Source organism: Helianthus annuus, chromosome 14 (genome assembly GCF_002127325.2).
Source record: "Helianthus annuus cultivar XRQ/B chromosome 14, HanXRQr2.0-SUNRISE, whole genome shotgun sequence".
Classification (NCBI taxonomy): domain Eukaryota; kingdom Viridiplantae; phylum Streptophyta; class Magnoliopsida; order Asterales; family Asteraceae; genus Helianthus; species Helianthus annuus.
In genome coordinates, this window is record NC_035446.2 from 125,249,868 (window position 1) to 125,265,659 (window position 15,792).

At 31.0% G+C, this 15,792-nt stretch overlaps 1 protein-coding gene across 1 annotated transcript; it reads left to right on the forward strand.

The window, feature by feature from the left end:
- Nucleotides 1-3,659: 3,659 nt before the first annotated feature.
- LOC110905845 (E3 ubiquitin-protein ligase ATL6) lies at nucleotides 3,660-4,902 on the forward strand. Its single transcript, XM_022151301.2, has one exon. It carries the CDS (start codon nucleotides 3,879-3,881, stop codon nucleotides 4,854-4,856), a length of 978 nt encoding a protein of 325 aa, XP_022006993.1. The 5' UTR covers nucleotides 3,660-3,878; the 3' UTR covers nucleotides 4,857-4,902.
- The last annotated feature ends 10,890 nt before the right edge of the window (nucleotides 4,903-15,792 follow it).

Here is a 15,792-nt window from a genome sequence, read left to right on the forward strand (position 1 = left end):
AACAATAACCACTTACCCGTTCTAAACTATGCACCGACGCGGAATTCAAGTGAACTTAGACTAAATTATTGTCATTTACAAAACTTGTAGTTAATCTTTATTCTAAAAATGTTCATAAAACCTTACCATTCTGTTAAGATTATAAATAATAACCACATGACCTAACAACGGATTTATTGATGATTATTTAGTTGAACATTAATTTTTTTTTTTTTTTTTTGGGATGAGATAAACATATGTAAATTAGTTTTGACATATGTATAATTTTTAGGGTGTACGTTCGTAACTTTTTTATCGTTATGTAATATTAATAGTTTGCATGTATCTAATATTAGCATTCACAACTTTATTGATTGCAACTTTATTATCCTTATCAAACAATTTGTTTAATATTTAATAGGCCTGTAAACGAACCGAACGAACACGAACATAGACATGTTCATATTTGTTCATTTAACTTTAACCGAGTACGAACACGAACATATAATCGAACACATTTTTTTGTTCGTGTTCGTTCGTTAAGAAATCGGGCATGTTCGTGTCCGTTCATGTTCGTTCGTTTAAAGCCTAAACGAACAGTTCACGAACACAAACGAACATAAACAAAAAAAAATTAACTGAACATATTTGAATAAACATAAACAAACATAAATTAACATGATTGAACAAATAAGTCTAATATATTACAATTCATCCGAAAACACATCTAAATTAGAGTTCATAAATATACTAATTAGTCATATTAATATAAGTAGTTAGAAAACCTAATATTTATATAAATCTAACTATTTATGTATTTACTAAAATTTAAATGAACGTTCATAATTATAAATGAACGAACCTAAACGAACGTTCATGAACATAAATGAACGAACACAAGGTGTGTTCATGTTCGTTCACTTAATTTAACGAACAAATTTTTCTGTTCGTGTTCGTTCGTTTATTAAATAAACGAACATAAACGAATTTCCCACCAAACAAGTTCATGAATAGTTCAGGAACGTTCGGTCGTTTACAGGTCTAATATTTATTCTTCTTATTTATAAGTTATGTTGTTTTTAATAAAAAAAAGGTATTTCATATTTTAAATCCATTAACTACTAATAATGATATGCATAAAAACAAAAACAATTGATATTAGCTGTTTTGAAATTGTTTATTAGTAGGATAGAATTGATAAATAGTAGATATAATATTAATATATTAGTTTATTAATATTTTTATGGACAATGAATAAAAGTCCGACTATCCGGGGTAATCCAATGACAAAAGACCACCTTATATTCTCGTGATCGTAGACAGCACTTGATAGTCCAAACCCATCATCTTGAATTCTAAGAAAATTCGCCGTCTGAAGGCCCACTGTCAATGCCAATTATAGCTCATTCGCTTAATTTATTTATATTAATAAATCTAACTAATAAATAGTATATTGATATAATAATATATATAATCTAGTCTAATCTAACTAATATAATAAATTAAAAAATTAAAGGAATAACGTTATAAATTAACTTAATATCTTCCTATACTAATAAACAAAAATCTTTTTGTACACGTGTCACTCTCTGGTGCCTCTGTCTCCTCTCTTTTAATAATAGTATTACATATTAATTTTTATACACAAAATATAATATAATATAATATTAATTAATATAGTTAGAGATAAACGTATAAATTCAAGTTTAATTAATAATTATCTATAACAAATATAAATGTATCAAATAATATAATAAGCATAATATTATTTAATATATTTAGAGATCAAACGTATAATTTCAAATTTAATTAATAGTAAATTACTTTTTGAGTCCCTATGTTTTAGTGGTTTTAACTATTTGAATCCAAAATAAAAAAGTTTAACGTTTTGAGTCTGTAACCGCTCATTCACACCCCCTGTAAAAAATTCAAAAAAACCTTTTGTAAGGCTAAGTTCTCTAAGTTCTCACAACTTGTCGAAATTTTCATTTTACCCTAACCATATATATTTGTTAAGATAAAATATATTATTTGGATATAAACAATAATTACTAATAAAGTATCAAATCATACGTACAAATACTTATAGTATATGACTTAGAAGACTAAAATTACAAGCAGATTATCTAAATAAAGTACCAAATTATCTTTAAAGCGAACACTAAATGGTTTTTAAAAGACATATTTTTTTTTGCTATTAAGTATATAACATTATATTTACTTAAGCCGTGTAATACACGTGTTCAATATTTTCTTCCAATTATAAATTTATGTTACTATCAATATGTTTTCATCTTAAAAAATCGTCCAACTTCCTAATAATATTGAGTTTTAAATATTAAACTTAATTTCAATCATATTACGCAACTAAAGACATTATCGTCATGCTAAATAAAGACATTATATAATATTATAAAAATTTTTAATTTGAATTTTTAAATGTCAACTACTAATTAAAAAAGTTGTTGTAGACGCTCAAATTTATAGTTTAAAATACTTTAGTCCTACTTTTCTAAACGTATACTTTATTTTTAGTATGATATTTTTAATATGTAATACTTTCTATATAATGATGATATTCGTATCTTGTCTCATGATCCATATATCTAAAAGTATTATTTATTATATCATTAATATACATAGTAGAATTTAATTACAATTCATTTACCATAACCTCATAACTTATAATTATTTTTAAAAATACTTACAATTTTATGATCATTATTTTTTTTATTTTTTAGTGTTACTTCTTTTGAAGACATAATAAAATGGATTGTAGTATTTTAAAAGAGAAGTGAAAACTTAGAAAATTATTTTGAATAGCGAAAATATAACTCTTCTTTTGTTTTACTATTTTATCTAAATAAGTCATTTCATTAATAAGGATTATATACAAGTTTATAATTTACATTTTTCGTCATTTAACCCGTGTAATACACGGGGTTGTAAGCTAGTATATTAATAAAGATAATTAAAATACAAAAACTAATATTGATTGCAAAAACCTCAATAGGTTACTAAATTAACTTAATATATTAATAAAACAGTAGATATATATATTAATATTATTAATATGGGAGCCGCTAGAATGAAAACCACATCGAGTTGTAAGAACCGCGAGAACTACACCCCACGGGTGGGCGTTCACCACGATTTTTTTTTTACAACTAGATGTGTAAATTATAAACACAACCGTAAAAAAAAAAAAATTAAACGCCGCGGCCGGGGGGGTAGTTTTTTACACCACAAGTTTGGTGAAAAAAAAAAGAAAAAAGAAAAAAAATTAAAAACACCAAACTTGTGGTGTAAAAAACTACCCCCTCGGCCGCGGCGTTTAAATTTTTTTTTTACGGCTGTGTTTATAATTTACACATCTAGTTGTAAAAAAAAAAATCGTGGTGAACGCCCACCCGTGGGGTGTAGTTCTCGCGGTTATTACAACTCGAGGTGGTTTTCATTCTAGCAGCCCCCTTATTAATATATGGCGATATATATTTACTAGTTATTAAAATATATATTATAAAAATAAAATTTTATGTGGTTGAAGAAGAGAATATGGTATATGGTTTAAATGGTTTTAGATTTGTTGATTTTCTAGAGACAGATATTACCCACTTATAAATTTAGCTAATTATCTGAACTCAAAAATCATGATATAATAATATATGTACATGATAAACTTCATTTTACAATATCAAATCCTCACATTCAAAACACTCACCTATTGTAAAAGATGACCCCTTTCATGTGCCTTCTAATTTTGTTCATTTCCTCATTTCATGAAAGATTTTCACGACCGAAACGATTTTAATAACTAACCTGAAGATCACCATTGTTTTGCTCGTGTTTCCAACCACCATATATTCCCCCATCACCTTCTTGTTTTGATCAAACTCAATATGGAAACTCCTTACATTTCTCATCCATTATTCATCATCTCATTACCGGTGATGCTGGTGGCGTTACCATTAGCCGCCTCTCAATCGTTCAAACGTTCTACTCCAGCATACCCGTATGATATCGGGCTAAAACTCAATTCGACCATGAAAATCATAATAATTGCAGCCATCTTCAGCTTGGGTTTAATTTCCTTTTTTTCGTTATTCTTCCGCAAGTGTTTAGACACCTCTTCTTTCGAGTCTCGCTTGCCTCATCCGCTAGGTACCAATCTCGCTTCGCGAATAAAATTCCCATGCGGCCTTGATAAAAAAATCATTGAGTCGTTTCCAGTGTTTCCTTATTCTGATGTAAAAGAACTCAAAATTGGCAAAGGATGCTTGGAATGTGCTGTGTGCTTATCCGAGTTTGCGGACCATGAACGCCTTCGGTTTCTACCGAATTGCCATCATGTGTTTCATCTTGACTGTATTGATTCGTGGTTAGCTTCTCATGCCACATGTCCAGTCTGCCGAGCTGACCTCACTGTACCCATTCCGGACGCTCAATCTGAGTTGAACCAGTTGCAAATGGGTGAATCAGGTACTGAAACCGAAACTGAAACTGAAACTGAAACTGAAAATTATTACCCAGATTCAATTCAAGTAGTAGAAGAGCGAGCCGCCCCGACGTTCCCAAGATCGCACTCCACAGGTCACTCGCTGGCTTCACCAGGAGAGAACTGTGAGAGATACACATTAAGGTTGCCAGAGGATGTTCGAAAGCAAATTGTTACGTTAAAAAGAGCAAAGAGTTGTGGTTCCGGAGTTGACGGAAATTTACTGAGAGGTGGTGCAGATGGTGACAGAGTCGGACGTCGTTGGAACTTCACTGTGGCAGGGATGCTGGGTTTTATGGCGAAAACCGGTTCTACTGGTAAAAATGATCCGGGTCAATCATCTTCATTTGCGGGTTTCTCGGTTAAGAATCTTGTCGTTTAAGTGTCACTGTGTTTGGTTTGAAAACAATAATAATGGAGTTGATTGGATTGGATATCTTCTCAGATTAAATAAATTATTTTGCATGATCAATTGATGTTGTTGAAATCGTTATGATATACATTCATTTTGATTCAGATAAATAGTTTTTTCACATTTGTCTTTTTTTATTTATTTATTTATTTTTTTAAAATAGTATTGTTCATATGGTTTTGTTTTCTTTCACTCGGACACTCATCTCCATGCACTCACGCCTCACTCGTTTCCTCTTCTTGTCTCTTACGCAAGTTAATAAAAGAAAAAGAGTGGTTTGTGTTATGATTTACTTAGTTATAATTAATTTACGTTAGCGGTTTTAATGTTTGAATGTAATGTTTTTTCGTTATACTGGATCGGGGGTTATATCTCACCTGAGATATAATGGAAAAATTACTATTATAAGAGCATTCACGATGGAATCTGTACTTTCTATTGTCGGCTTTGGTTTATCTGTTATAACTTATTTAAAAAGACAAACCTAAACACTTTATTTTGCGAATGAACGGCTTCATTCTAGCCATCCGTTTATCTCCTTGGAGTATCTTTAAAGCATTAGCAACATGAAGATTCATAAACCCTCTGTCTGTCGGTCTGTTATCCCCTTCTTTCACGGGCTTCCCTCGCTTTATCATTCCAAGCCCTTTCACTTTTTTCACCTTCTCCACGTCGTGGTGTTTAGTAGACTGGGACTTCTCATCATCTCCCATGTCGCCATGTTTGCAAAGTCTACCACCGCCTCTCTTTTCCACTTATGCGTTCGTGGACCTCAAAAACATGTATTGCAAGTACTCTTACAAAAGACAAAAGTCTTATTTTTGTTCTAGATTGATGCAACGATACGTCTTTATGAAGTAATCTACCTCTATGTTACGATTATCTTTAAATCCTCCATCGCAAGCAGTCTAATGTACTAGATTACAATCTATGCGATATTGAATTAGATTGTGTATGATTAGATCATTAATATCTTTAAATCCTCCCATTCATTTATATAATTTAAAATCGTTAACCATTAATAATAAAGTTTTCAACCTTTTTAGGTATCATGATATATTGATATACGATAAAAGATTATTAAACACTTATTTTAATATACATTATATATGTAAAAAAGGCAAGTGTCTTTATCTCATATCACAATTACCACATGGTAGCCTTTTTTTTCTTTTCTTTTTCCTTGTGTCTTTGCCTCACCATTCATACTATCCGATCACAAATTGCCACAAGTTAGCTTTTTTCTATCTTTACTAAATTTTATCTTTTACATTTTACATCTTAACTTTATTATTATTTTTCTTCTACTTTAACTTTTTAATACGCATATTTAGTCCTTTTACATTATAGCTTTCTACTTGTTAGTTAGTTTTGTATATATACATGTTTATCGTCTTTACTATTCTCTCTACTTTAACTTTGGTAATATATACGTTTAGTAACTCTACTTTTATTAGTTTTGGTATTGCACATTTTATTTTATTTTTTTATGCTAATAACGCGTGGATAAAATTACTAGTTTTTAATAAAGATAATTTAAAGTAAATATGTGAGCTATTATTATGATAATCAAAAAGATTTTAAAATAATTTCAAAAAACAAATACATTAAATGAGACTAGTTCGGTTAAGTTCGGTTCATGTTTCAGTACTAAAACCAGTTTGTGTATATATAAATATTTTAAAATTATATAAAGACAATACATTAAATAAACAATATGAAATTCAACTATTATTAATTTTAAGATTTTTAGAAACTAAGAAAAATCGAAAATCGGCAAATATATACATATATGATTTTAAGAATTGCAACACTAATAATGCATTTATGTATTTGTTCTTCAACTTTTATTATCACTAGGTTTGTTAAAGTAGCGCGTTGAGATGAAACGAAACAAATGATAATGTTAAACAAACGTTGTTTGAAAACGAAGAACGTTGTTTAGAAATCCAAACATGCATAATCGGATTAGTTTATCTTGTACCGTAATATGATACCAAATAAATACTCTATTTTGATTACAACTTTATTTTTAACAATACTTATATCGGAATGTCTAGGGGGGGAAAATAAGCACAACTGTCTATTTAAGTTTTTTTTTTTTTAAATTAACGAATACAAGTTATTAAAGAAATATTAAATTAACTGAAAAAGCAATAAAGATTAAAAAAAAGAAAAAACTATGAAAAACAAAAAGTAAATAAAAAAGAGAATATGGATTTAAAAAAGAAAAAAAAAACTAAATTTAAAAGGGAATAAAGTATTCATCATCATACTCAAATATTAAAGGGAATATGGATTTAAAAACGAAAATAAATAAATCTGAAAGGGAATAAAGTATTATAATATTCAAGTAATAAAATATTAGAAAAATTATATATTATTATATATCTGAAATTACTATTTATCCTTCTTTATGAACAATATATTTAAAATAGTGATAAGAACATGTGAAATGTATCTCTTTGTATTATATGTGGTTATTTGATGTATATGTGATGTGTATGTTGGTGTATATATGTATGTGTATGTGTATGCTTACGTGTATGTATTTATATCAAGTATGTGATGTTTATATGTATGTATTTGTGTATGCTAGTGTATGTGTGTGTATATATACATGTATGTATGTATGTATGTATGTATGTATGTATGTATGTATGTATGTATGTATGTATGTATGTATGTATGTATGTATGTATGTATGTATGTATGTATGTATGTATGTATGTATGTATGTATGTGTTTGTATATATATTTGGATGTGTATGTTTATGTATGTGTGTACATGTATGTGTGTGTGAAAATATGTTTAGATACGTCGAGTTTGGAACCGGTTTAAGGACTTAAACATGGGAACGATTTAGAACCACCGACTGTTTTTGTTCGGAACCGGTTTATCCTATTACCGATTCGGTTTCAGTTTGGTTTGTCAGTTACGATTCAAAAACCGTGTTTTTGTGCACCTCTGGATGAGATACCCTCATAACTATACTTAGGCCCAACCCAGGTGGGTTCAATCTTAGTAAGCCTGAGATGAGGTTGGCCCATTAGGTTTAACCCAACATCATGCTATAAATATTTATAGGAAGAATTATCTACAACAAATATTTATAGGAAGAATTATCTACAACAAAAGGCATAATAAGTTCGCCTCTTTATTTAGCTCTATTTCTCTACATAATATGTGGGGGTGGAATACTTGAAATGACACAAGAAAACAGGTTTTGAGTCGACTAAGATGACCTGTTTTAAAAAACATGTCGTGTTCGGGTTAACTTGTTTTAAAAACAAGTCGGGTTCAAATTAACATGTAGTGTAAAAACGAATAGACACTTAACCTAGCTATTTATGTATTTAAAAAAAAAACACTTCTTATTCTATTTTGGTTTTTTCCATTATCCAATTTTCTAGATGATACACCTACAATTTCGAATCAAATTTCAAGATTTTCAATATTTCAAAAAAATAAAAAGAAACTCTTCATATTAGTTATTTACTTTACCAACTCTATATTATTTTCATTTTTCCTTTAAAAAATATATTATATCGCTAGTCATAACAATCATAGTTTTGTCACATTATACTATTTACTTGTCACACCCATACTCACCTATTAAACACGTTACTAACAACCCGACAATCCACTTACAAATCATCAACATGTATGACTCATATAAAAAATGTGTTAAACGGATCGTGTTCGGGTTGACTTGATTGGGTTGTAATCTTTGACACAAATAATAACTTAGGTCATGTTCGGTTTGCACATTTCAATCCGCCAACCCAGTAACCCAACACACATGATATCCCTAATTATATGTATATACCATAATCGTGAGTTTCTTGTGGTTGTAGCAAGTATTGACCTGGGAAGAGGAAATCGACACCACAACTACACCGATATGGTTTTGAACCGAAGTTGTCTTCTCCTCGCACTGCTATCCAAGTCTTTTCCACCAACGGTTCAGTTTTTAGCAACATTTGGCGTTATTCGAAAGCCCACAATCACAAATCACCCTACCATGACGACCCATTGCTATTGGATGTTCATGAAGTATATTTATGAGTAAGTAGAGCTTTGTTAATTCTTGAAAGCGTTCAAGTTTACTTTCTTTCTTCTTGAAAGCATTGTAACATAGGTTAAAGCAAATGCAATGGTACAAACATGTGAATCTAGCCGTTATATTTAACGGCACACTAAACTACTATTTATCTTAATTTGTAGGTTGATGCATATGCATATGCATCAAACCCATCATTTCGTTATTCGTCAATAAGAGTATAAAATTTGAATTTTCCAGTATAACTTATTGATAAACAACAGAATATATATTAATTAATTATATTGGAGGTTATAGTTTTGATAGACGATATTTTTGTTAAATCAAATTAAAAGCCTAAGGTGAACAAGACGTGTGGACATCTTTTATTATCGTTTATCTTGTACTTTTCTATGCATATTTAACTTTAAAATAATTAATTATGTTGATATATAAAATCATTATTACGTAAACAATCAAGTGTTAATGTTTATTTACACACTTTATAAAAAAAATCTTTATAATATATACACTGTTAGAAAATGGAGTATCACCGACAAATCAAACTAATACTACAAAAAATTAGAAAATGGAAGTACCCATTGGTGATCAACGATGGATCAACGACATATTCCATAACTCAGGAAGTTGAGATTATCACTAACGTACCATTGTTATTTGTTAGACCACCGACGTAGTAAATCCAAACTTGGTTGTTATAGGTGGGAATAGTTCTTTGTCGGCCTATCCCATAATGCATCCGTGATGCTAAGCTTAAGATTTCATATAAGATTCTCATCGAAACTTTTCAGTCATTAAGTTTGTTGGTGAGACCAGATTGCAACAGGGATATTAATGTGCTTTATAGATGGTAACCACATAAATGAGATATTTGTTTATGTTCGATATGGCGATGCCAATAACTACAATTGGTTTCCTTTTTTGGGACCTATTTATTTTTACACATTTGTCATATCCTCTGTGTTAACTTGGTGGTAACTAATATATTGGAATTGGTGTTTTCGAAATTAAAATCGATCAAAGGGGGTATTGGAATACTCATCTATGTATGTGCCAACATCGTTTCTGTTGGTTTGGACTTCCTATGTGTTTAAAAGATTTGCATATGTTGGCATGAGTTTCATTCTGGCTCTACAAATATCATTTGTTCACAATTTTGTTGAGTGAAGGAGAGTTAGGAAACACATAGTCATGCTCATGCATAGTTTCACGTCACGCGGATAACACGGGTGGAAATGTAATTTTGTACACGTGGTAATGTGTGGTCCTGTCGGTCTATATATGTATTTAAGTACAAAAAAAATATTTCTTTTATAGGAAAAGGATAGAAAAAAGATGACCATTTGTCATACATAGACCGATAAAAGAGACCAGACCGCTGTTGATAGGAAAAATCCCCTTATTACATAGATCGAAGTGGAAGATCTTTTGTTTTATTACGAGATTTCGAATGACAGAGAGAAAAAATAGATTTAGTAAACAAGGTAGGTAATGTATTTGGTGTATATATGTGTAGGGATGTATTGATGGATTCCCTGCATAGAGGATGAGATCTATGCAAAACATGGAACGCCAAAAAAGGTTCGATTACGTATAAATCTAGAGATCAAGGGAGAATCAAGAGAGATATAGATTTGTTTCCTCAGGGAGGTCGAGGGAATATCACCGAAGGCACCAAAATAGGGGGGGGGGGTTGTTTCCCATGGGGGCCGATGCCACATGGGTTTCCCCTCCTCCTTCCCCACACCCCTTAGCCTGGGGATGCATCTTTGTTATTTATTGCTATTGCATGATATTATATCACTGTTATTTTATATTACGCTACTGGGGGGGGGGGGTTGTTTTACCATGGGGGCCGATGCCACATGGGTTTCCCCTCCTCCTTCCCCACACCCCTTAGCCTGGGGATGCATCTTTGTTATTTATTGCTATTACATGATATTATATCACTGTTATTTTATATTACGCTACTCTTCTATGCGATTTTGATGTTTTATGTGAGAATGAACAAAACCAACATTGTTGTTGGTCATTTGCTTGGAGTCTTGGACCGTGGCATACTGGGCTTATTTTATTTGTTTATTTATAAATGGGCTAAATCTCTGCGGTTAATTAAGCTGGGATGATGGGCCACAAAGAAACGGAACATATATCAATTCGCAATTCGACTGCCCTTGATGTTGCATGGAAACCGAGACAGAGAAACTCGTGGTGTGTTAACTAAGGGTTACATTTGGTTGTTTTTATTGGTTTTGTGATTTGGGATACTTGGATATCTTTGAAAATGGTATAAAACATTTTCACATTTAATTATTTTGTTGGTACTAGGGGTGTACAAAAACTGAACTACAATCGAACCGTTAACTAAAAAAAATAATTGAAACCGACCAAATCAAACGGTTATGGTTAAGTGAATATGATTAACCGGCCATTCGGTTACGGTTAAGGTTAAGGTATCTTCATTAACCGAATTTAACTGAACTGAACCAAACCTTGTTTTTTTTTTTTATTTCTTGTGATTCTTTTTTTTTTTATATTTAAGGTTGAAGTTAAATGTTTAGTAAGCATTAGAGTCATTTTTCTATGATCCTTCTCTTATTCTCTTGTCTCTGTTTATTTATGTCCTTTTTTTATTTATTGTATTAGCAACTAGTTATCTATATCTAGAATATGATTATATTAATTTTTAATTACTTATGAACTAAGTAATTCATTTTTATTTTAAACACGGTATATGCTATGTATAAGAACATGTTCAGGTTTTATTTTTTGAAACATCAATAAAATATGTACAAGAATACGGTCATTTTCTTATCTAAAAACACAAAAAAGATATATTGGTTGATAACCGAATTAACCATAACCTGGTTGATAACCGAACTAACCATAACCGAATCATAATTGCCGACTAACTGATCCATGGTACACCGCCTATCGGTTATGGTTACGCTTAACACTTTTCGCTTAACCGAACCCTCGGTTAACCAAACCCACGGTTAACCGACTTTACACACCCCTAGTTGGTACTCACGAAAATTCATTCAAATGATTTTCAAAGAAAAATTAAGAACGAGTTTGAATTCGTGTACTCTAAAACTGACCAAATAGAACCTTAAATTCAAAGGAACGCCGTCATGACAATCGGCTGTTACAACTGCCAATTTGTAGTTACTTTCGGTTTTGATACTATTGTATCGAAGATCAGTTCTAGTACTACAAAACATGACCAGTACCAATGAACACATCCACTACTGTATAAATACTGAAGATCAGTTCTAGTACCACAAAACATGACCAATACCAATGAACACATCCATTATTGAATAAATTAAGTACTGAACAACAATTTCGTGCTGAATAACAGTTGCAGTGCCGAACGAAATCACTAATGAAGCACAAATGCGACACTGAGAGCCGTTGTTGGTATTAAAGAGCAAATTCACTACTAGTCTTCGGTATCAATTTCGTTTCTTTTACACCAACTTTTCAATTCCAATGCATAACCCAACCAAGGGTGTTTTTCCTTGGATCCACGGGCAGTGGCAAAGTTTGAGATTTCCGACCGGGGGTCGAAAACGTATATACCCAAAAATTTCTATAAAACTGGGGGGGGGGGGGGGGGGGTCAAAAATGTGTATACCAAAAAATTACTATACGAAAACTATGTATTCTTCACTTCGGAGCGAAAAGTTCGGGGGGCCGGTCGCCCCCTCCCGCCCCCACTATGCTACGCCCATATCCACGGGGAGCTGCCGTCCATGGGACCCTGCGACCTGACCCCGTTGTTCTACGGATTTGAAATCATAGGATTCTCAAACAAGTATGCACCCCACACTTTCTAACCTGTTTGATGTCTGATTATGATTTCTCATTTGATCACTAACTAAATCCAATTACATAAAATAACTACACTAAAATTTCACCAATATCCATCACGTAAATCAAGCCTAGAAAGGGATATTTATAATGAAAGATGGCTTATTATCAGGGCATGAAATGGGTATTATATTCAAGAGTTTAACATATGTGTGTGCATGTTGCAAGACATGTTATTTATGATCTAATATTAGCATTTGTCATTTATCGTGCAGTATCGTTTAACTTCATGATGTAATTATAATGGTTTATAATAATGTGTTGGCAATTGTTTTGATATTATCACGTCCATCATTGGTCTTGTATTGTTAAGTAACAATAGGCTGGATTACTAAGTATGATAATTGTCCATCATTTAAGTAAGTTAAACAAGAATACTTTTATGTAGCTTACTAGTGTAGCTAATTAAGTTAAAGTATACATGATGCTAACAAACCTAAACCTGGATGTGATTAGTCGTTTCTTGTTTTTTTTTTTTTTTTTTTTTTGTTTTTTTTTTTGTTTTGTTTTGTTTTTTTTTGTTTTTTTTTTTGTTTTTTTTTTTTTGTGTGTTCTCATTTGTAAGTTTAATTGAAAATCACGCTAGCATTAGTTTAATTCAAACGAGATCTTTGAGTTTTACTTCTCATGGGTACATGACGACTATTATCACACCTCAAGTCGATGGACGAGATTTTAAAATATTGATCAATTCAGCATCATCATATCATCCTCTCTACCGTGGATATTAGCGTCAGTTTGGTGCGAGATGATTGAGAAGGAAAATATTAGTTTAACCGTAACCAAATACATATGTTGATTTATAACATCTTATGAGTAATTTTTTAAAGAGTTAAATTCAATTTTGCTCCCCGAGGTTTGATAAAAACATCCGTTTTCCTCCGAACGATTTAAAACATCAATTTACCTCCAAAAGTTTCATCAATTGTTTTAGTTTTACCCAGATCTTTAACAACATCAATTTCTCCCAATTAAGTATAACCTATGTGCATGTCATGTGATGGCCGTCTTAGTCATTTTCCCTCTAATTGACTAAAATGCTTTTTTTGAAGAAAAATGGTTATTTTTATCAAACCTCAGGAATCAAAACCAAATTTAACTTCAAAAGTTTTATCATTTATTTCATTTATCCCTAATTTCATATGAAATTGCTACAGCAAAAATGTGACGAAAATGCATTAAAAAGTGCTAAAAAATGACTAAAACTGCATTGAAAAGTGTGTAAAAAAGACAAAAAACTTTATTAGAACCAATTACATTCCAAAAGACTGAAATGTTAATCATTCATAAAACTAGTTACATCACAACCCAAAAGATAAAATAGTTTAAAGATTAAACATAGTTCATCACGTTAAACAACCCAAATTATAAAAAAAAAAAAAAATCAGTTTCCTCACCCGAATCATCATCATTCCGGACTTGTTGAAGGAGGCGCTCACTTGCATGACCTCTTGTTATGACCCTTTTCCCCACATGTTGTGGTGCTTCCAATCCTTGACATTTTCCACAACAATTTTTAAATTAAATCTTGAAAAAATAAATTAATCCCTACTTAATATTTTTATCCAAATTTTAATTTTCAAATTCAAATTAGTACGATGATATCTTATTAATATTGATTACATTTTATTAATATTGTTATAATTATTTTTGTAATTTACAATTGATTACATTTTATTAATATTACTAGTATTAAGCCCCTTCGTTGCAGCGGTTGTTGTAAAATTGTGTCAAGTAGTACCAATACTATACCACTGTCAGCGACCACCAACACCGGAAAAGCCCGTAAAAACAAATTAAATAAAAACGAAAAAATAACTCCGAGCGAAAAGCAGACATAAAATCTTTGAATCACGAACGCTCGTTACAGAGAAATTAAATCGAAACGTAAAACATAAAAAAAAATAACTAAGTCAATCCAGGACCCGCGTGTTGGTCGAACTTGTTAAACGGAGAAAAATGCGACGGGCTAGTCAAACAGGAAAAATATACGAAAAAAATGTTGAACCCCACACGCACATTGCGGTGCATTAACTCACAAAATTTAGAATGAAACGAAAAACTTGGGAAAAATAATAAGTATGGTGGACCAAAATCGAAAATAAAAAAGAGTTGGGATTAAATTGCAAAAGACGAAAAACTTTGGGTTAAAAGTAAAAAAAAAACAAAGGGTCTAAATTGCAAAATTAAAGTTATTTATTAATCTTTGATAAAGATAAGGATACAAATAAATGATATCTGTATATTAGTTATTAATATTAATATTACTATTAAAAGAAATTTATTTATTAAATAATTATAAATAAAATTTATGAGGTTAAAGGAGAGAATGTCATGTGTCATTATTTGGAGTCTTTTATTATAAGTTAGATTAGATATCTAAAATTATATTTATTCAACCCGTGTAATACATGTAACACCCTAACAATTAATAACTTGAAAACGACGTACCGGAAATATAAGCCCAAAAATTTTCTTTCTTTATTAGCCATGTAACATACTTGATGTCTAATACAAGAAATATTTAATACTTGACTAAAAGATTTACATTGTTCATTCTTAATTATCGCATCCATTTACATATAAAATCCCCAGTTATGTGACTACTGTTCCCGTACAATTCTTGCTATTGACTCGATCTTTAATCCTCCAATACTTTATGCCAACTTTAATCTGCGTAACCTACATTCACCACAAACATGCATATCATTAGAATTTGATAACTACAATTCATAATCTATCATACATAATTAAATGACCACGCCGCATTCTTTCTATTCTTGCAAGTCCTTTCGATCATTCTTCCACGTACAATCTGGCATTCCAATTCCTCAAAACTGCACAACGGATTTCAATAGCATACCTGCAAATCTCATTTCATTCTCAAGGTATATGATTAGCAACTTAATACTCAAACGTTTGGAAGCTATGTATACATCTATTCAAGCCCCATTCATTCGTGTACC

Coding starts and splice junctions, on each gene's coding strand:
- LOC110905845 (XM_022151301.2), top strand. CDS start 3,879: ATGGAAACTCCTTACATTTCTCATCCATTATTCATCATCTCATTACCG.